The sequence below is a fragment of the Monomorium pharaonis genome, chromosome 7 (genome assembly GCF_013373865.1).
Source record: "Monomorium pharaonis isolate MP-MQ-018 chromosome 7, ASM1337386v2, whole genome shotgun sequence".
NCBI lineage: Eukaryota > Metazoa > Arthropoda > Insecta > Hymenoptera > Formicidae > Monomorium > Monomorium pharaonis.
In genome coordinates, this window is record NC_050473.1 from 19213982 (window position 1) to 19237652 (window position 23671).

Here is a 23671-nt window from a genome sequence, read left to right on the forward strand (position 1 = left end):
AAAGATACAATAAACAATAGAATACTATGAATTAACAGAATAATTCATTCTATTACTTGGCAAGCTTAAAGAAGGGATTAAAAATGAAAAACTCATATATTGCTAGAAAATTTTATTATCGTAAAAAAATGAATTACCTTTTATCGCGTTATACGATGTTACCGATAACGCGTAACGCTATGTTTATACATTACGTGAAAAGAATGTATATAATTGATGATAATGCCATACTTCACACTCCTGTATGCTTTCTTACTGCTCGTTACAAGTGGTCAGGCATTATTATCCATCGTCTCTCGTCTCCCCGACGAGCAAGCGCGTTCACTGACAGTGAATGCTTCTGAAGATTATTAGCGGTTCCCATTGAGTTCATCTCAATATCCATCGGTTTGTCCTCATCCCGTTTGTAATCTATTAAAAAAATTTTCTTATTATATTGCACGTACATGAGGTATCCCACTGAATCGTGGGATTTAATGAGTAACAAAACTAACTTAATGTATTATCGTATAAACGCTTGATAAAGTCGATACTCAAAAGCTATTTTGACAATTAGTGAAGTAGATGTTAAATATTATTTCTTTTTACGAATTTTTATGATTCTAACTTATAAAATTGAGCGCGATATGAAATAAAGAAAGTGCACATATATCCTTCTACTGATAAATGTAAAATGAGAGAGTGCACTTTTTTGGAATATAGGTATACAAGACGTAATGTATTTCGATTGAACAGTTAATAGGAGCGCTGTACAGGTCGAAAATTTGAATAAAAAAAATTTTCTGCAACGTTCTTCCACATCAGCATCAAGATATACGAGCTGTTCCGAAGACAAACAGCTCGTCTTACAACGTGGTACTTAGTTTCTTCGCGAGCGGAATTTTAAGAATTTAATCTGCGGAATGAGATTCGGCGATAATAACAATATAAAAAACGAACAATTCGCAAATTGCGGCAAAGTTAACAAGAAATCAGTATTCTTTTCAATTCACGCATCGCATTCGTTTTTCATTTTGCATTCCAATTCCATCTCACAAAACACCAATAAAACGCGTTAAATTTAAGTTAAAGGATGTGTGTGAATATATGTCGTAAGATGCAATATATCAATCCAATTATAGTGTGTTGAAAAAAAATTAGATTACAAACTTTTTCAGATTTCGCGAATTACAGAGTGTTGATCCAAATATATTTAATGTTGTAATTAAACAATATTTAGCATTTACATTATTAATAAATATTAATTTTGTACAATATTTTTATAAGTTATTAAGTTGTATAATAGTAAAATTTTTTACGAGCTATTAAATCAAGAGAAATAAATTTTTTGAATTTCGAACAATTAAGGTAAGGAATGGAAAAGTATGGAGTAAGAGGAATTAAATAAACAATGTAGATGTGTTTTTGACAGATGGTCTGGGACTTCTTAATGAGAACACGTGGCAGAGATGGAATTAGAATCGATGCATTTGAGTCGCACGCTGAGAGATCATCAAGAAGAAAATATACGGCCGCTTTCTTTTACACGCGCTTCGACGGTTCTTTTTCTTTTGACAGTTCTTTAACGTTTTGTTCGACCGGACATTCTCCATTCGCACTTATGTAAACATTGATATAGATGTGATATGTATGGGTGGTAGAACCCCTGTTTTTTCCCCCCACTGATATAAGAAGCGCTCTTGGGTTTTTGTTTCAACAGATAAAGTATAAAGGTTCGCACGCGTTGAACATACCTTTTCCTTTGGTTAAATTCAAAGCACGCCAAGCTTTGAACGCAAACGCAATTTGTGGCGCATTATCCACATATCGCAGGTTGCTTTATTCGCCGACCGTCGCATCTACGGGTAGCCACGCATAGCGAGTGTAATCGTCGTAATCGGTTTCTTCAATAATCGCAGGTCGACAAGCCGCCGCCACCAGGGTAACGTGGTTTCGGCAACGCGTTCACCGCACGTTCACATACCGGCGTTTCACAGTACAGTACCTAACTAAGTAAACTGCACCAGCTGGAGATTGATCTGGCGTTTTGCATTGTCGAATATTTTTTATACGATCCTTTTACGGGTATCCCTCTATATCACGACTTACGAATTTTCGGACATGCAACCGACATGTTATTAACTAAACTAATAATTAATAAATTATAACAAGGTTGAACATTAAGCATTTATTAAACAAATTAGCTATTAATTTTATAATATTAAATATTATATTTTTAAGAAAAAATAGTTTTTTAATCACTTATTAAAAATTTGATTAATCTGTATTTAAGTTAAATATTAAATTTATAATAGCAAATATTATACTATATTATACCTAGAATTATAATTTAAAATTTTGTTTTTGTCATTTCGTAAATACAGATCGTTTTTAGTAAAAAAAAATTATTTTGCATAAAATAATTGTTTTGTTTATATAAATTTAATTTTATTTGCATTAATAATTATTCTATTTATATAAGATATATGTATTCTATTCAATTTTCTAATAAATTTGATTTATAACCAAAGTAACACTCTTGTAAATAGAGGGATACCTGCATTTTCTGACATCTTACAAAAATTTCCATATTTCGAGATATTAGATGTTATGTATTTTAACATAATAATTCTCGCGTACGTCATCTTACGTTATCGTTTGACTAATTCCAGATTATACAATGCATAACGTCGTCGAATTAAGAATTAACATTAGGTAACATAGCTGCACGCACGCTGATTATTACTAATTGGCTTGTTCTGTTCGCTCCTATAAATGACACGAATTGATGTATTAGATGAATAACTAGCATTCTATCGATGTCGCTCTGCTGTAACTTGATGGCCTCTTCTATGAAGTAATTAAATCAGCGTCACGTAATGTCAAAATAAAGATTATATTTTAATACTTGTAAGGAAATAATCTATAAAGAGATGATAAAGAAGAATAATAACATATTGTATAACAAGTGCGGTGAGTCGGCTATTGCCCGCAAGTGCGGGAAGTGGACGCATGAGCCGAAAGCGAGTGCGCTCATTCGCACAAGTGAGTAGTAGCCAATCCGCACATGCTGCACGCAATATATTTTTTTTACCTATGCGTCGAAGTGTGACTTTTGAGTGTGAATTGACAGGTGAGAAAAGAACCACTTTCATCGCACAGGTAGCGAAAAAATATTTTAAGAGTAAAATTTTTTACATTATTAAGAATGTGAATTAAATAGATATTATTTGCTGAAATAACATTCTAATTGTATTATGAATGTTGTAATTAGCAAATGATTAAACTTAGTGACGATTTTACTACGTGCAAAACGACTGCAAAAGGAAGCGATAAATCATGTATAATCATTACATAGAGAACTTTTTTATAAAGATTGCTTTGGGGCATTCACATTTGCACTTTATTCGTTTTATATAAAGATACATTGTGATAATTAATTATTCTCTGTTTCATGAATGAACATTTGAAAACATTGATCAAGTTCTTATGTGTAAAAAAAGAATATACAGCATCATTATTGTAGTATACAAGTCATCTTTTGTAGAATTAACGGTATGAGAAAATCATCTATACTCTATAATGTGGGTGTTGAGAGAATTAAATTGAGGAAAATGTTAGACTCACACACCGGACTTTATCTTATTCATAGAAAAAAAGAGCAAGGAAATAAAATCTTGAACAAACTGTACGAATAATGTAATGTCGAAAAATTCTCTTCAAACATATAATGAGCTAGCACAACGAGTTTAATCAATAATAAATTGATTAATCAGTTTATGTATAAACTAATAATTCATAGTGTATTAAAAAAACTGGGTTTAGATTCAATTAATAGTTTATATATCATCTATTGATTATCTTCTTAGCCTTACCGTTTACTTTACGATATAATTAAACGTTATTAAGTTCTATTGTAAGTTTTATATAGTTTTCATTATAATTAATTGTGGACTCAACGACGGACGCAGAGGGCAATTCCTAGGTAATCGAGTCCGATAAGCGAATGATCGCTGCTGAAAGGCGGCGATGTTTTTTTTTACGGTTTTTTTCGTTTTTCGGTCGCCTTTCGCATGCGCTAGTGCGTTTAGTACACGCTTAGTACCTCGGTGGCATCGCGTCTGCCGGACCTGGGAAGCTAAAAGGTCAGAAAATGAAAAATCGCAGAATTAATCACGTGATCGCCTTGCTGTGCGCAAGGAGCAAGAAGGAAAGTATAAGATGTAACACTGGCGTGCGCGATCATCACGAGACGCGTCCAGAGATGCGGGAGTTTGAAAGTTTCGATTCGAAATTACAAATTTCGGCACAGGTATGGTGTTAAGGAAGCCTTGTGGATGTTTCTTGGTTTCTTTTTTCTCGTTCCACGTCGCAGCGCATATAACGCAGATTTGTCGAGAGCCACAGCTCACCAGATCTGGGTGTTTTATCATCGTTACCCGTTATCGAATTTATTCCTGCTACATTTTTTTTTCAGGAGGAACAATGCTGGATTTTTATCGCCCACAGATGACGAACACGAATTTTTACAACATATACGCGCATCATAATTATTTAGCACGTTATGGCGGCGTATTTTGTGTAAAAATTTGTGAACAATCCGATTTGTATGAACGTGGGAATGACGTATAAATTCTTAAAACTCAAGAAAGTCAATCAAACTGAAGCTTACACCCAGTTCTAGCTAGCTGTCATACATGTAAGAAGCTGGTCGACACGTCGCAATCGTGCACCGTCGCAAGTGCATTTGAAAATCGACTCGAACTCCGTAGAGAACAGAAGAGTTTCAAGTCTCGCGACGTCAAAAGACCTTTGTCAGACGTTCGCCGTTGGACGCAGGACAAGCTACAACGCAACGCATTTCTTTTTTTTTTTCGAAGGTAGAATTGAGGAAAGCGTTTCGGATCGCGTCTCAGAAAGCTCTTAGAGAGTGGAGGGGGGAGGAGGCGGAGAACAAATGCGAAGGACGTGTGCGTTTGTAGGCTTCGCAGGCTGCAACTTTGCGGTGCGCAGAGGCGCAGGGTGTCGCGATAGTCGGTTTGTGTTCGCGACGAAAGTGTGCGAGAGGTGTGCGAGGATGTCGAAGATCCCGTCTCCTTCGGAGATGTGTCTTCACGGATTGCAGAAACTCACGCTGCAGCGGAATTGCTCGCAGAAGCCAGTCGCGTAACCGGAGATGTATCTTTTTTTTTTCTTTCTCGTGTTTGCGGGAGAAGTTTCCGCCTTACCGAGCGCATCTCGCCTTTACGGAATTGCCGCAGGCTGATCGCATGGAGCGCATCTTGAACGAACGTCGTGCTCGAGAACGCGGAGTACGTAAAAGAAGAGAGGTGATATATCAGGGGTACGTACCCCGTCATAACGGCGAAAAGTCCCCAAATCAATGCAAACCTGCTGCATATAAAATTACGTAATAATCTATTCTAGTCTATAATATTCTATTCTAATAAACTGGAAGATTCCACGAAAATTTGAGTGTTTCTCAAATAATTTTTCTTTTCCTTTCGTAATTCTTTACAAAACTTACCGTTTTTATTAAACATGTAAATATCAAAGCATTATTGCAATTAATTGAAACAAATGTAACTTGTCGAATACATGAAGAACACTGGAAAATTTCATACATGACAAATAAATACGTAGTATTTAAAAATGCAGTACGCATGTTAATTGCATGAGTAGACCTATGGGACTTTCGGTGATATTGTTCAACCTCTGTTCTCTTTTACACTCATAAAAGACAAAAACGTCGGCTTCCTACGCGGGTACTGACGACGGAAGCAACGATACGTATACGCAAAAAAAACGACGGGTGCATGGCGTAAGGACGGGTGAACGCCTCCGTGTAATAGCCGAGAATGTCGCGCTAAGTGTCACACCTTATACTTTTACAGAAATATATTCAACCTGCGCGTCGAATCCGCATATATAGAAATTGCATGTGTGTTACATATATAATCGAGGCAAGAACGAGGGTGGCGTAATATAGGCGCAAAGAAGAGTTGAAGACGCCAGATTGACAAGCGTACGCATTATTATGGATTCTCTTTCGCTTTTCAAACGTCAACGTGTGTTAACTTTTTTCAGTTAGCCGCACAGTTTTGTCAATAAAACAGATTAGTATTACGAGATAACAAAAGTGCAACTTACCGTCCGCCGCCACGTGGAGGACCATATGCGTCTGGTCTATCGTAACCCTCGGCATAACTGCAATACAATAGACGAGACACCATTAGATGTCAGTAAAAAGTGTTTAATCTAGTTTTGTAAAAAAAATTTCTATTTAAAATGGCAAGATTAGAAATTTTTTGCCTAGTATAAATAAAATCATATAAAAATCCATTATTTAGCCGTTTTTGGTGATAAACACCCCGGGAAAAAAAAGTTCTTCTTAGAAATATTACGATTTGTAAATTTAACTCACCCGCCAGCAACCGGTGGATATCCGCCACTGGGCACGGCACTGCCAGGTCTTCTACTAAACATATCAGCTTGTGGTCCTGGGCCAGTGCTGTAACTAGGTGCCCCTGTGCTGTAGCTAGGTCCAGTGCTCATTGGCCTGTCAAATGGATGCATATCATTACCAGGTAGACCATCTCTCCTTTCGTAGACCATTGAAGCTCCCTGATTTACCCCCCCAGGCCCACCCATCATATCCCCTGGCCCGCCCGGATAACCCCTGTCGTACACAATTTAATTCTATTATTTTCATACTATCAAAGGGGCAAAGTTTGATATTTTTGTTTTATATTATTCATTAATATAAAATTTATTTTTTATTTTGTTACAGAAGCAACAATTTTCTGCAATATGTAATATTTTAATTGCTTCAAAATTTTTGCGTTTAAAAAAGCTTTTCAAATAATACTAAAACTTAACTAACGGCAGTTTAAACAAAACTCAATTGTGTGCTCTGCAAATTGCGTTAAACTATCGTTTTGCCAATTATAGATGAAGTTGTACCTATATACTAATATTTTTAGTAGATCTAATGTATTAATAATAATTAAACTGCATTAAAATTAAAAATCTAAATAATTATTTTTTATATAACAATATAATAATATAAAACTTAAATTTAGATTCTTAAAAATAGGAAAAGATTTGGTTGTCTAAACACTGAAAATTGCACGATCCACATCTATACGCAATTATAAATATGTATAATGAAAAAAGTGGCTCTTTTCAGGGTTGACATTCAAATCTTATATATAGTAAAAGATGTTTAATTTAAATAATAAAAGATTTTCTCACATGTATTGGGCTGTTGTAATAAAAAAAGGTAAAATAAAATCGTACAGTATAATGTAGATAATTATTAAAATTGTTGCCTCCAACAAGCGCTACCAATAAAATTCTTTTTATATAATTTTATTTTTAATTTCCTATTTTCAATAATTATGGATTAATGTATAATACTATCATTAATTTCTAAAATAAGTACTTAATAATAATAAGGAGACGCCAATAAATTATTGAAATAAATAATCTACATTTCACTGCACTTAAAAATTAGTTCTAAACTTAATTAAATCTAAATTATATTAAAAAATTAATATCGTAATAAAATTTATTATATTAAATGTGAAAATTGTTTCTCACAAATAAAAGAATAATATAATAAATTTCTAATATTATATTTACATATATGCAAGAAATTCAATTAAACGTTATATAAATTTTATACTTGAAAAAACTTGATTAATGTTGCAACTTCACAAACCAAAATTGAATAACCCCATTCACAACTTGATGATTTTTAAAGTATAAATAAAAAAAACCTAGATCCCTCCCTCTTGTAATATTCTTGCAGATCTATTTTGGTTTGAGAGGCAACTATTAGCGCAGATTAAAAATGCAACAGATTCGAAAATTATAATCTGCTAGATTTAAGAAAGGAGCAAATGAAAATTATATATAACAGCTACATTACCAGTGGCTCTCATCATATCCGACATCAGTGTAACCAGTCCCATACCCAGTAGTAGCAACAGCGCCACCACCGTTTCTCATTGGCCCAGCTGCACTTCGATCATAATCATTTCTCGCTGTATAATCAACCGTGCGGGTAGCACCGAAATTATCAGTGCGACCGTAATCTACGGGACCAGGTGCGCCACGATTAAAATCACCGGCCATGCCGCCACCAACTACTGTAAACAACGTGCGTATTAAGATTCTGAATTATATTGATTCTTCGCGTTTGTTTCACTTGGCAAGTTTGTGCATCCCTTTCGTCTCACGGAACTTTTACCATCAAAAACTAACAAAGTCAACAAAGTAACATGTGTGTCAAATGAGAAATGCAAAAAACTGGAAATCTCAGTAGGATGTATACAACAGAATATTTTTAATGATTCATACACAGGTATCTCTCTACTTACGACGTATCAGGACTGACCAAATCAAATTGATTGAAGTCAGTTTACGGAAAATAATTATTTTGCATAAAGAATACTTATAATTTTATTGCTAAAATAATTATTACGACTACAGACCTCTGTTTAGGAAATAACAAAACATTTTTCTTTAAGTTATAATCCTTAATATTTGCTATTATAAAATTAATATTTAGCTTAAACACTAATTAAAAATAATATATACTATTTTTTTAAATGTAATTCTTAATATAATATTAAGTATTATACAATTAATAATCGTAAGCAGAATAATACCTGTAGTGTTACAGTGTAAAATGTAAACGACAAATTCATACGAGCTGAGAGCGATCTCTCATCACGAGGCTAGGATTATACTCGTCTGTACTTGGTTCAGCGAGAGACGCCGTTTGGAGTAGACGAATTTTCATCCGGTTCACGCAGGGGCAATCCCCACCACATCATCTTACTATTCGCGTCTTAATATTCTGCCATTGCTAGCAACAAATACACAGGGCCACCGGAATATTTGGCATGTTGATAGTTAAATACTGTCAAACGGCTCAATTTCATATTATGAGTACATTTTTATTAAAACACTTAGTTAAATTAACAATGGCAGAAGCCTGGAATATTAATGATATAATATTAATAAATATTATAAATAAAATAATATTAATAATTTGACAATTCTGTAGTGAGATAATAGCCGTGAGCCGAGTGCGCCATACAGTATCAAGTAAGACGGTACGCCTTCCCCACTCTGACCTTATCGCTCGCTGAACCAAGTATATATATTAAACATCTCGCGGGTTAAGGAAAAACTTTAGTTTACGCTCCACAATTGTCGAAACGCAAACAGAGTGTGTGGCTCAAGACGGGGTCACATACTGTTGAAGCTCCACAAACACCACTCACCACCGTGATTACCATAGTCTGTTCTGGCGCCAAAGTCAGCGCGACCGTAATCGGCCGTTCGTCCGTAATCCGCCGCACCGGTCGGCCCGTATCCTCCCACGGCGCCGGCAGCTGGTCCATATCCGCCGCCCATCCCTGGTGCCGTCGAAGTGTAACCCATCGCCGCGCCACCCACGTTCTGACCGTAACCCCCGCGATCGGCGTAGCCGGCACCGAAGTCTGTCCCACGGCCGCTAAAGTCGCCAGCTCCGCGATTGTAATCGGTGTACCCGGTCGCGACGCCACCTGCAGCAGATCCATCGTAACCAACGAGTTGGATCGGAAGAACTGCAAAGCACGTCGAGATATAAAATTGGTTTTTGAGTACAATGTGTTCAGATTTTTTTAAAGTCATTTTTTATTCCAACATACTATTTTCTCAAATTCTATTCTACCAAAATGTATTCTTGCAGAATTTGGTCTTTAGGTAAGATAAATCTTATATTTTTTTACGCTTATGCAGGATAGGAGGGGTGGAAAGAAACAAGTTATTCACTAACAAAAAGATAAAACATAATTTCATAGAAAAAAAATTTACTTTTTAAAATAAAATTTAACGATTAGAAAACTTATCAAAATGTAATTGTTTTATAATAAAACAAAAACAAAAATATAGCAATTTTCAGGAATTAGTTTTACTTTTTTAGATTAAATTCAGACACTAAAAAAAAATGTTTATTACAAATCAGGAGCCTCTATGTACCTTCCATAAATTTAAAAACTACGTTTTATAGATATTCATGGCAATGTCCTGTGCGATGCCTTTTTTTATATTACATATCTTTATACAATATTTTCAAACTTATAAATAGTATTATCCAAGTTTAGATTTTTTTAATTTCCAAGTTGTGGAGATCTTTTCCTGTGTATGAAACAAGTGTACATATATGATTGAGAAAAATTAAATGAGAAAATAGTCTTGTCGGAATTTAAAACCATGACACAAACAAAACTTAAGCAATAAAACTTAAAACCGTAAGGAAATCAACAGTTCGGATCTGCTGTCGTTTACATTGCTGTCTTCAGTTCTCGACTGATTGACTATTTAATCGCTTAAATTTTTCGTGTGTGCCACAGCTCTTGCAATATTAAAATGCACAAAACGATACCAACCTCTTCTATCATTGTAAGGTCCAGGACGAGCGTCTCTACCACCGTCTCGTCCCCCTCTACCACCTCTCATTGGTCCACCTCTTCGGTCGTCTCGGCGACCACCTCCGCCACCGCGTGACTTTCCGGTTGACTGTTCCACGTTGATCGTTGCCCCCTTGAAGTTGGAATTGTGGAGCGCCTTGATTGCCGCTGCCGCGTCTTCCTCCCGCGCCATGTGGACGAAGCCGTATCGATTCATCACGTCGCACTCGGTCACCTCGCCGAAGCGCAAGAACAATTGTCGCAGCTCATCGTTGCGGCAATTCTCCGGGAGTCGGCCGACAAAGATCTTTGTCTTCCTCTGCGAGACATGAGGAAAAAAACCATGCACATTATCATTAAGTCATTAGATATCGATCGCGCTCTCGAGAATCGTATGCGTTGATTGTTATAAATAAAACGGGACTATAAGAGAATATGCAATTTAACTCTCTGAAACACGACTTTGGAGGTACACGACAATATTAGTCGATAAAAAATATAAAACTTATTTCTATTGTGCCAACAGCATTTTACTAATAAAATAAGAATGCGCTAAATCCAAATTTGAAATCAGTGATTCAAAAGTTTTACATTTTGTATTTCAAATGACGTCTCCATCTCCAATTTAGCATTTGTGAAGAAAATGTTTTATGCAAAATATAATAAAAATTTGTCTGTATTTCTGAAGTCTAACAATACAATTCCACTGTAATTTTAAATTCAAAATAGTGGATGCAGTATGGCGGACAAGAAAAAATATTGATTTTTGTGAAAATAATTTCCAGATTTTTTTTATTGCTGATTATAAATCTTTTTTTAATTTTTAAATATTTAATTTTTTAAATTCATAATCAGCGTTCCAAAAAACCTTTGAATACACAGTTTTAAAAGAATCGGTTCGATATATATTTTGGTGCTTCAAAGGTTTAACGTGAGACTTGTATCTCAGAAATCGACCATACATTCCTCACAGAAAGTATGGTGTCTGTTCGAGACACACTTGCTATTGCTCAGTTATGTTGGAACATAATTTTACAGAATGTATGAAACTACGATAATGTAAAATGCACTGAGCGTATTATTATTAACGCAACCGTAAACCAATTAAATTGTTGGCATTGTAATTTAGAATCTTAATTGTTAATCTTTTATTCCTCGACAAAATGTACATATATAATTGTTTATGTGATCTTACCGGCTGATTAGATGGAACCATCTGAAACAAAAACATCCACCAAGTTAATGCATTTATGTATGTATGTATATATATATATATATATATATATATATATATATATAAATTTGATTAATAAATATATCTTTTTTCTTTTACACTGCATAATTCTTTCATGCATACAATCATAACTTAACATAAATAATGAAAGAATTATCCAATAAAAATTAATTTTGTTACATAAAATAACATTTTTATATGTAAATGTTTCTTATTTTAGGATAATTCGTAATAATATGCCATTTTGTTTTTGCTTGCACTCTTTGAATTATAAACTGATTAATCGATAAATTAAAAAATTCTTGCATAACAACAGTCTCATCAACATTAACGCAATGGCAAAGATTAGAAAACAGATAACAGGACATTATTTTAAATTTAAGTGAAAACGTGGCTTGTTTTTGTGTAGATTCAACACATTGTTTTTATTTATTTAAATTGAAATAAGTACATAATTTTAGACATTGGAGGAAAAGACAGGAAAGATGAAAAGTACAAAAAAGAACATTTATTCACCCTAAATGTAGAAGGTATAATGTAGTGCAGTTGTAAAAAAAGGTAGATTGAAGGAAGCAAATCGCGGGCAGGCTTCATCTTTTCAATAATTCAAGCTCAAAGCTTTTGTTGCATTAAATTCAATGTTAACCATCTCTCTACACACGATTTGATACGAATAACCAAGTGTAATTCTTTTCTTTGAAAAACTTTGAAGAGCATTGTAACTGGTTATAACATTTATATACAATTTTTTTAAATAAACAATATGCAAATACTTTCTATTCCAATGAAAATATATATTATTAAAATCTTTACTAAAAATTTCTCTCAATTGGCCATTTTTTATTAAAATTCAATAAGATTAATTAAAGTATAATTTATTAAAATTCATTAAAATTAAATTGTATTGTTATAAAAAAATAAATTTTGAAAAGTTGTAGTAAAACTATTAAATTTTAATAAGTCTTAATAAATTTCAATGAAATGAGTCAATTAAGATTTTCAATAAAATCATTAAAAATATTTCCAAGAGAGGAGCGGGGGTAGAGATGTTAAAGTAGTGAAGAGTGATCTACAATACATGGAGTATATATGAAGTAAAAAGTAACAGTAGACATAAGGGCATAAATGAAATAAATTAATTTCATTTCCTACTCCTACTCCATATTTTATGCTTACGCTCGGCCAATCAGAGCACAGGAATAGCTACGAACAGTGTAAACAATGTCGTTAGTTTCATCAAATTGTAGAAAATTATATGGCAAATCGTTGCTCCTACTCTTACTTCTTACTTTGTGCTTACTCCATGTATTATAGACCACACTTAAGAATCATTGAAGAATTCTTTATACTTGTAAAAAAAAACTCAAAATGCAGAAGTATCGTGATTGAATGTGTGTAAAGAAGAGGCTGAAAAAACATATATATAGAGGGGTTAAAACTAAAGTATACATATAAAATATAAATAATTACATTATCTCTATATTATATAATGCTATTTTATCACTTAAATAAATATACATCCTAATGCACTTTAATCTTGTTTTAACTTTTTCATATTTTTTGAATGTGTATTTCTATCAATGCAGACTGACTTTAATTTCGATTTAACTTACTCTTTATCTCTCTTTAATTTTTTAGATTAAAATAAAAGATCAAGTTACACTAATTGTATAAATTGAATCAAATTTACATTGGCAAAAATGAACAATATTTCCAACAATGTAAATAAATTTTAATCCCGATTTAACTTTATCCTTTAGTTCTAAGAATGGTAAGGAGATAAAAAGAAGTAAGTTAAATCAAGATTAAAGTTCATCTACATTGGTGAAAATGGACATAAAGGGGAGCCCGCCTAAAAGACGCGGCCGGTCTTCTCTTTCGCTGCCTACTCCATATTAATTCAAACCCGTTAATCTCAACGTTGTTGTTGGAGCAATCTTTTATTTTTCTCTCCGCGCTATTTGCACGCGGTCGTGACACTCGTACGAGATATCGGGAATAAACAGAAAGAGGCGCAAAGGAAACAAGAAAGGCCCCGCATCGTGACGCATTGAGAGTAGGAAAGCGACGGAGGGAGAGATGTGAAGATGGACGAAATGGCGGTCGAAGTCGATTCCGCTCCGCGAGCAAAGTTTTGCCAACCTATCGCCTTATCCCGAGAAGTGAGCAAATCCCGATACGCTCGCGTCGCGCGTGACGCCGTTGATCATTCAATTTTATTGATCCCACGGGTCATGATGGAGCGCCCGAAGGGCACACGAAAGTGACGCGATCGCGTCGATTGGCGTCGATCTGCTCTGCGGACGAGAAAGAGAGAGAGAGAGAGAGGGGGGGGGGGGGGAGAGAAAGAGGGAAGAGAGGAGGAGAGAAGAGAGAGAGAGAGAGAGAGAGAGAGAGAGAGAGAGAGAGAGAGAGAGGAGATAGAGGGGGGAAAGGCGTATGCGAGAGACAAAATATAGAGAAAGAGAGAAACAGAGAAAATATCCAGAGAAAACAATGTAAAAATTCAGACAGTGATTACCGTTCCAGCCGCAGCCGTATCCGTGGTAGCGTGGTAACCGACAGACGTGTCCATTGATAACCGGTGGGAAGGGAAGAGGGGGGGAAAAGGAAAAAGAGAAAACGCAGAGAAAGGAAAAAACTGAAATTTACGATTTAATCGGCGTGTGAGCGACTTTAAGGACGCGCGAACAATCCTTACTCGAGCCTCGCACACTCAAAACGTAGTACAACCGTCCCGTAACACGCGTTAAAAAAATCTACCCGCACGTACGCACAACGGAACACAAGTTACGACGCCGCTGCTCTAGCGCTAGCCTCGCGTTTCGTTATGAAGAACAGTGTTGCCAACGGTGAGGCGTGCCACGTCCCCGCGGGCTTTGTCCCCAGTCCCCACGCGCGCGTTTTGATTGGACGCGAAGGATGGACGCGACGCGTGACACGCTCAGTGGGGAACGCACCTTTAGGCCCGGTTCCACAACTCACGATTAACTGCTAACGGGAGGTTAATAGATTTTCTGTCTCTCCTTAGGCCCGGTTCCACAACTCACGGTTAAATTAACTGGCCGATTATTCCATTGAAATTGACCAATCGTATTTGTTAATTTTGCTTAACGACAAATACGATTGGTCAATTCCAATGGAATAATCGGCCAGTTAATTTAACCGTGAGTTGTGGAACCGGGCCTTAGATGATAATAATATAGAGAAAGATAGGTAGTCGATTAATTGGTCAATTTCTTATGGCATAAGGCTTACTACACTATTGTAGATCCGGGCTAAAGGGCCATCTACAATGGAGTGTTTTAGTCGTAACAGCGCTAATGCCCAGTCTACAATGAGTCGTTGGTCGTTGGTCGTAAGAAATTTAACCAATTATGTTCGGTTATTCTTCTCTAAGATCAACTGTGATTGGTTAAATTTCTTATGACCAACGACCAACGACTCATTGTAGACTGGGCATAAATCTACGGCAATGCTGTCTACAACACAGACGACGTAGCAGTAACATACAAGCCAATTATCGAGTGCGTTCGGAGAGACGCTATTAGCGCTATTAGCATCAGTTTATCCTTGTTTCACTTTTAATGAGTAATGAAGATGGACTGATGCTGGTAGCGCTAATAGCGTCTCCCCGAACGCACTCATCATAGAGAGGCAACCAAAAACTAATCCAGAACGTCCGAACGCTCATCGTAAACACGCACCGAATTGGCTCAATATCTGCTGTAGGCCGTAAGCAGTAATGCCCAGTCTACAATGAGTCGTTGGTCGTTGGTCGTAAGAAATTTAACCAATTATGTTCGGTTATTCTTCTCTAAGATCAACTGTGATTGGTTAAATTTCTTACGACCAACGACCAACGACTCATTGTAGACTGGGCATTAGTCAATACAAAATGAAAATAATTTCTACGACTACTGCTACGGCCTACGACTCTCCATTGTAGATGGCCCTATAATAGGTTGGCGTCATCGGAATCAACGTATTGGAGTGTGTTGGGGTGAATAGGAGCATGTCGGGGCATGTGGCGCGACAGACCCAGGGGCCCGATTCTTGAAGTCATTCGCAAGAGAAACGTATACGCAAATACTCGCTCTAACAGAAAGTTGTAAGTTTATTGGTTAAAAGCCATACGATATCCAATAAATTTCTAACTTTTCTGTAAGAACAGAATTTGCGAATACGTTTCTCTTGCGAATGAATTCAAGAATCGAGCCCCAGGGGCTCGATTCTTGAATTCATTTGCAAGAGAAACGTATACGCAAATACTCGCTCTAACAGAAAGTTGTAAGTTTATTGGTTAATAGCCATACGATAGCCAATAAATTTCTAACTTTTCTGTGAGAACAGAATTTGTGAATACGTTTCTCTTGCAAATGACTTCAAGAATCGGGCCCCTGGGGCTCTATTCTTGAATTTATTCGCAAGAGAAACGTATTCGCAAATTCTGTTCTTACAGAAAAGTTAGAAATTTATTGGCTATCGTATGGCTATTAACCAATAAACTTACAACTTTCTGTTAGAGCGAGTATTTGCGTATACGTTTCTCTTGCAAATGAATTCAAGAATCGAGCCCCTGGGTCTGTCGCGTCACATGCCCCGACATGCTCCTATTCACCCCAACACACTCCAATACGTTGATTCCGATGACGCCAACCTATTATAGGGCCATCTACAATGGAGAGTCGTAGGCCGTAGCAATACATTTTGAGTCGTAGAAATACATTTTGAGTTTTTTTTTTTTACAAGTATAAAGAATTCTGATCTTACAGAAAAGTTGGAAATTTATTGGCTATCGTATGGCTATTAACCAATAAACTTACAACTTTCTGTTAGAGCGAGTACTTGCGTATACGTTTCTCTTGGGAATGACTTCAAGAATCGAGCCCCTGATTCTTTTCCTCTGGGTCACTTTCTAGAACTGGCCAATCACAGTTATTCCCTTCTTCAGAAGAATGGCTGTGATTGGCCTTATGACGCTCCCAGAGTGATTAATCCAGGCCGGTCCAAAACGCTATATGATAAGAAAAACTGCTCAAAAATTTCAAAATATACTATTCGTATTGAAAATCCAATCTTTTTCATAATATGAGCTTTCCAGCAAGTGACACCGCAGTATTTCTGCCTTTGTTTGATATTTAGTGAGAAACAAAGACCAAATTACTGCTATGTTAATTTGTGTCTCTTACTGGAAAGCTCCCAATAAAATGACGACTAAATAATGAAAAATTAATAATTCTATTTTCATATTATAATTAATATAGTCTAAAAGCGACTTGTGGCCTTTTTTGCATCAAGTCGTCGAGGTACATTTTCAAAAGTGATATCACACTGGACGTGCAGTTCGAGTGTGGTGCTATAGGGTGTAAACGCTACAGAATTCTCGACACGTAAAGAACTAACCGCATGAAAGAGACGAAGCCGTTTCATTCCATTATTTTATCGCTTTCAGAACGCAGCGGACGCAGGATGGACCGGCGCGCGGCGCCGGGGCAAATGTCGCGCCATATCTCGGTAAGTCAAATCTACATCGTAACTTGGGCTAAGTTCCCAGTCTTAACATTGTGCTCATGCATATTTTTCATATATTGAACAATATGCGTTACTCGCAAAAAGACAGTCGCATTATCGATTATTCATATGGACAATCGACATGTAAGGACGCGTGTCCAGCGATGTCAATATCGAATCATCTTTTTCACACCACCATCGTGCTGCACGGAGAGGATGGCTGGCAGCAAGAATGCTGCAAAAGGATTTGGCGATTTGTTACTTTTGGCGCGTGAAGTTAACCGCGGGACGCGGCGTCACCTTTGACGCGTGAAGTTGACCGTGCGAGAGTGACGAAGCCGTTTCACTCCACCTTTCTGCGTGTCGCTGTTAGAACGTAACGGACGCAAGGTAAATTGGCTTCGGAATAAGTGGCATCGCGAATCTCTTAACCGGTAAATATAACATGCATCAATCTTGCGTTGTAATTCGTTCGAGCGCGTATCTGTCAATGCTCGTTCGAGCGAAGATACGCGACTCGTAGCGACATGTCAATCGTAATACGCGAAGTTGATCGCGTGGGAAGGAATCTCTCCGCCATCTTAATCGCATTCCTTTCTCATTTGTAGATTGTTGTAGATCGCGGCAAGTAGTCTGACATGCGACCGGTGCCGGAGGGCAAATGTCGCGCCATATCTACTTGCTAAGTCAAATCTGCATCGTAACTTGGGCTAAATCCCCAGTCTTTACTTTGCATTTATGGGCAATACGCGTTACTCGCAATATCGGAAAAAGACAGCCGTCGCATAATCGATTATTATATTCGTGTGGGCAATCGGGACATGTAGGGACGCGTACCCAGCGATGCCGGTATCGAGTCTTTTTGTATCCTCTTTGCATGATGCTGCGCGACAGAGACGAAGCCGTTTCACGTCATCTTAATTTGCGTATCACTTTCAGAACGCGACGGACGCAGAATGAACCGATTCCGGAAAGAGTGGCATCGCGAATCACTTAATTGGTAAGTGGTAATACACGTATCATTTTTACGTTATAATTTGTTCAAATGCGTAATTATTAATATTCGTTCAAGCGAAGGTCGCGCGATCGCGCGACACTCAATTGTGACGCGCAACGTTAATCGCGCAGGAAAGGAATCGCTTTGCTATATTTTAATTACTGCGTTCTTTTCCCATTTACAGATCGTGGCAATTCTGATATGGATCGGTTTCGAGGCGGATGACATCGTGATATTTATTTGGTAAGTTCCATGCACATTGCAGTACTTGGTCAGCCGATAATCTATGGCAAAAGCATTCCGCTTTTAATTTCATATATTCTCTGTATATTGAACAGTAAATAATACACTTGTCTTTTATCTTTTGATAATTATTATTTTATATTGTAACATTAGAGTGTGCGAATTAATATTACAGACAGATATTCGTGTTATTGTAATAGTTGAAAATCTGATTGTTGCATTGTCGATTATTTAAGCAGATAATTAATATTATATCAATATTATAATCAATATTTGCGCGGATATTTACCTACAATATTAATTTACTTATTTGAGTTTTATGATAACAACTATTATAAAAAAAAACAAATGCATATTATTTGTTGTTCAGAAATGTACAGAAAATTCATGAACATGAATTTAAGAATAAATTATCCAACGTCACAACATCACTTTTGGCAGGTGAAATTAACCGTGCAAAAGACAAGCAATTTAATTACATTTATGCATTATTTTCAGAACGCGACAACAGAGTTGCCCCGAATGACATAGCAAATTATTTTTTAATTGCAAGGAAGAAGAAGAAGAGGAAATCTGATAATATCAAAACAGGAGAAGGAGGCCTAAGAGAGTATCAGGTATCAGTGGAGCAACTTTGCGGTAAGTCTTATTGTTTATTTGCATAAAATTAGTATTTTCTTCATACTTATTTGTTTTATTTCGATAATTTAAAAACAATTTAACAAATAAAAATTTTAATCTAAAATACATAACTTAATTTTTATGTTGAAATTTTATAAAATTGTTTCAATAAACCTTGATATTTAATTGAAAAGCCAATAAAAAATTCTGTACAAGTAAAAATAATGAATTATTAATTCTTTTCTGAATGCTACATTGAAAATTATCTTTTTATGTTACAGAATCATCGTAGCTACATTGCTGATAACTCCACCGTTGCGCATCGGTCAGTAAGTGATAAAGATTTGTATTATTAAAATAATGAATCTATGAAAAATATAATAAATTTATTGTATTAACATCATTACAATTATATTTGAAATAACTATAAAACTTCATAAATTCGTTATCTTAAAATAGATAAAAATTTAAAAAATTATGAAAAGTATTTAATATTGGGCTTATATTTCATTATATAAATTTAAATTTCATTTTCAAATTTTGTGTATTATTGTGCTTGAGATTATACTCGCATAGATACATGTACGTCACACACACAAAATAAGAAAGAGAAAGGGAAAAAGACATAATATAGAATTTAATAATTGCTTATATTACACAAATAACATAAATATAAATAATACAAATAGGATTAAATAGAATTTATATGAACTGTGCTCTTTTTTGTCAGTTGAAATGTAATTATCTAGATATCAATGCTTAAAATAAGCATCTATAAGATTCCTTTTTTCCCAAAAACTGTACATAATTTATTGCGAAAAATAATGCTTTAGCCAAGGCTGGCCATTCTGGTTGAGGTAATATTTTTTACAATAAATTATTTACATTGTGAAAAATAATACCTTAGTCAGGCCTAGTCATTCTAAAAGAGACAGAGAGAAGATCCTTTCTCGATCTTTCATTATTTCTGTTCCTATTGCCTGTTGCCTGGCATTGTGTTTAGGCGACTGCGCGCGCATGCGCGAAAAATGGAGCTCATTTACACTTGCGCGTACACGTTGGTGACTCCAGGCTCCAGGTGACTCGGTGTAAACGTGAAATTCACGACAAGGTGTGAATGCAGGTGCATCGCGCATTAATAGAAATTAATTAAAACGTACGCTCGCGCTTTTCGCGAGGAAAAATGAGGAGATCGCCGATGAACAGCGCTGCGCACGGTGGCCGGCCGTCGTACGGCGCGAAACACATGCCGTACAGCAATTGGAAGTCGCCCGGGTACGGGGGTAGAGGTTATCCCTCGTCCGCCCAGGATAATGATCGTCAGAGTTTTCCCGCGAGCAGCCCGATCGCGTCGCAGCCCTGCGACGGCGATTTCATCCCTCTGGACGTGAGCACGCCGACGACGCGACACGAAAAACCGTTCTACAATGTCGCGAATCGGTACAGTCCGTCCGGTGGTGGGACTCGCGGCAGTCCGGGCGGCGGATGGCACAGTTTCAGGGGTAGTAGCCCCTATTACAACTCGCCGAGATCGAACCGGGGTAACCGGTACCCCGTCTACCAGCACTCCCCCAAGTTCAGTGGGCAGAAGAGAAAAGTAAGTGGTCCACTATGTAGGAGGAGACTGGGGCTTGTTGGCACAGCTCTTTCACAATAAAATTATTTTAAACAACCAATTATTGATTAAACTGTGTACACATAGAGATTTTTTTCTCTATATTTTCGCGCTGAGAACGATTTTGTCATTCCAATGCGGTACACTTTCCTTGCAATAAGTAAAATATAAACATGCTATGTTGTAATAAGCTTGCCACCCGATAACAGGATGAATATATTCTATATAGAAAACATACTTTGTTTTTGTGAATAATTGAAATGAAAATTTCATTTTCTTTCTTTTTAGTTTTTATTTTAAATTATCAGAGTTAAAAAAAAATAAAGAGTTACTCGGGTCAATATCTTAATAATTAAATTAAATGTTCATACACTTTTTACTACTTGTGTATGAGTTAAACTTGTTTTATATGAGTCGACAAAATTTTTATTCTTGTGCACACTTGATTTTAATCATTTTATTGTAACAAATTTCTGTTATTATTCAGAATAGGATGATATATATTAACAAAATTATTTTTTAAATTAACAATATGTTACTTAGATTCATGCAAATTTTTGAAATGCTCAAAAATTTATCTTCTCTTGAATCAGATATTTTTATTCTAATACTTCTTTGATTTAAATAAAAACTTTGGAAATACTACTGTGATACTATTTATAAAAAAGAGATATTTTGTGTTTTTTGACAATAAATAAACGAAACAAATTGCCAACTTGTCTCTTCTGCCAACGAGCCCTGAAGATTATGAACTGAAGATTAAGATTTGATCAATCGAATAATTTTAATTCTATTCCTTTTTGTTCTGATCAATTAAATTCTGATTATAGGAATACAAATCTTCAATTCATAATCTTCAATCTCCAATGTGTAGTCTGATTACATTTAATAATGTAAGTTATACATATATGTTTCGTGTCTTTCTTCAGGGCTACAAAGGAGTCAACAGGCAGGTAAATGTATCGGCGTACGTAGACATGAATTCCTTCTTGGAGGATCCTTGGGAAGAGCTAGTAAAAAAATTGGGTAATTCGAAGGATATAAGTAAAAGCGAAAGGTCAGAAAGTGAATCTAATTCAGAACTGATAGATTTGACAGAAAGTAAACTGTCAAAGGATACAAACTTGGACGAGTTGCAATGTAGTCAAGAGTGTAAAAATGAACATTCTGTAGATGTGAAGGAGCAGAATATAGATCTTTGTCAGATGTCGAAAGTCAACAGTTCAGTTAAATCGGACCTCGATGATACTTGTTCTGATCAAGATTCGCCAAATGAAAGTATGTGCAGTGTCAGTGACAAGAGCTTTGTAGAGGAAAAATAGTATTTATTTGAATGTATCCCTGACAGGGGCATACTGATTAGAAATATATATAATAATAACAAAGAACAAAGTGCGTTATAAGAAAAAAAATGCATTATGGTGACAAAAGTTCATGATGTATATATTCATATGATGCATTGTAGTAACAAAAATACATATAATGTATATATATAATTGTATATAGTATAGTACTCTTGTAAATATTACATAAGTACATAATAGTATATCGTACAATTCTAAAGACTAATTTTTTAGCATACTGGAATTCTAGAGTACAATCTATTTAATTTTTTAAAAGTGTTTTTTATTTTTATTAATTAATTTACAAATTAATTAATTAATTAATTTACAAAATATTTTTTTCTAATCTAAGAAACTTTTTTTTATGTATATATCCATTTACATATGTATGAAATAAAAATACTCTTACTTTTATTAAGAAATATTTATTTTAATTTATTAAGCATAGTTAAAGAAAGTTAAAATTTTTCAAAAATTATAGTCTTCTGAAAGTTCTAGAATAAATTTTAAAAGGGATACGTTTTCTTGCTGTACTTTTATGCTTAATGCATACATTTATTTAGATTTAATAAAATTGATTAGAAACGAAGAAATATATGTAGATTTAATAAACAGTTTTGTTTGGTTATTCAAAAAAAATTTCTATGTACAGAATTTTAAATAAAAACTAAGGCTTGTAAATTAATAAAAGATATGTGGTTATAATATATTGAAAATAGGGCCTGATAAAATTTCTTTATAAGGCCTTGATAATTTCTTTATAGGAAGGCCTAAGCTATAATATTTATATCTAATAGGATCCGATTAATTTTACAACATAATAAACAAGCCCTTTTTAAAGCCTTATTACTTTTTCTACATTGATAGGGTTTTGATAGTTCATTGTGTTCTGTTTTTTTTTTTGCGAGTACGAAACCTTTGCAAATATGTCCTCATTTTGTTCAATACAAGGTTGTCCATAAAAATTTCAGACATGAATGCAGCTCGTGTGATGAGTTTATCTGTAACATTATAACATCTGTAACATTATAACATTATAACATCGTATATCAGTAAGCGCGTTTCTATTTATGCAAAAATACGAGAAGACGAGTCTTGCATAAATAATACGTATGTTGATGGGCTCTGCGGAGCAGCAACACAATTCATTTTAATTGGTTTTTTACCTTTTATCAACAACTAACATTTGCAAATACATAATTAAGATTTAGAGAGATAACCGTTCTCATTTGTGAAGTTATAGTTCTTTTTTAAGATTTCTAATTAATCCCGCGTAACTAAAAATTGCAATTGGCTATTTTGTCTATTTCAAAGATTTTTAAGTTTTGTGTGTGTGTGTGTGATATATATATATATATATATATATATACACACTAGTCAATTCTTTTAATTAGTTCCGTGGATATCCAATTATGCAAAGATCATTTTTAAGAGGTACTAATCAAAATGTTAAGTTGTTTTAGCTACAAAAAAAACGGTTTTAATTTTTCCTAAAATAGATATACAATAGACGGATATAGAATACGATAGGCACATGATTGCTATCGTATTGCTTATTATTTTCGTTCAGTAAATGATTATATTGAGAAAATAAAAAAATTTTGATAGAGGACGATAGGCCTACATTAGCATAATAGAAAACGATAATAATGTGTG

General features: G+C 35.1%; 2 protein-coding genes and 1 long non-coding RNA gene across 8 annotated transcripts; 2 read left to right on the forward strand and 1 right to left on the reverse strand.

Moving 5' to 3' along the window:
• Window positions 1-97: 97 nt before the first annotated feature.
• On the reverse strand, window positions 98-14517 carry LOC105830595 (glycine-rich cell wall structural protein 1.8). Of its 6 annotated transcripts, none has more exons than XM_036290035.1 (8): window positions 14204-14515; window positions 11644-11664; window positions 10428-10767; window positions 9288-9602; window positions 7913-8132; window positions 6404-6658; window positions 6130-6186; window positions 98-411 (listed from the first exon to the last, which is right to left on the reverse strand). In XM_036290035.1, exons 1-8 carry the CDS (start codon window positions 14255-14257, stop codon window positions 396-398), a joined length of 1278 nt encoding a protein of 425 aa, XP_036145928.1. In that variant the 5' UTR covers window positions 14258-14515; the 3' UTR covers window positions 98-395. The 6 variants fall into 6 exon arrangements, with proteins under 6 accessions (XP_036145928.1, XP_036145929.1, XP_036145927.1 ...); XM_036290036.1 differs by lacking the exon at window positions 98-411 and adding an exon at window positions 3349-4117 and having other exon boundaries at window positions 9288-9560; window positions 14204-14517; XM_036290034.1 differs by lacking the exon at window positions 98-411 and adding an exon at window positions 3349-4117 and having other exon boundaries at window positions 7913-8129.
• Window positions 14518-16526: 2009 nt separating this feature from the next.
• On the forward strand, window positions 16527-18997 carry LOC114255187. The gene is made up of 5 exons (XR_004964151.1): window positions 16527-17630; window positions 17805-18045; window positions 18136-18196; window positions 18378-18436; window positions 18935-18997. It is a non-coding gene; the product is annotated as an uncharacterized LOC114255187 (long non-coding RNA).
• A 993-nt stretch (window positions 18998-19990) lies between these two features.
• LOC105836975 lies at window positions 19991-22228 on the forward strand. Its single transcript, XM_012681393.3, has 2 exons — window positions 19991-20654; window positions 21602-22228. The coding sequence occupies exons 1-2, from the start codon at window positions 20241-20243 to the stop codon at window positions 21992-21994; spliced, it is 807 nt and encodes a 268-aa protein (XP_012536847.1). The 5' UTR covers window positions 19991-20240; the 3' UTR covers window positions 21995-22228.
• The last annotated feature ends 1443 nt before the right edge of the window (window positions 22229-23671 follow it).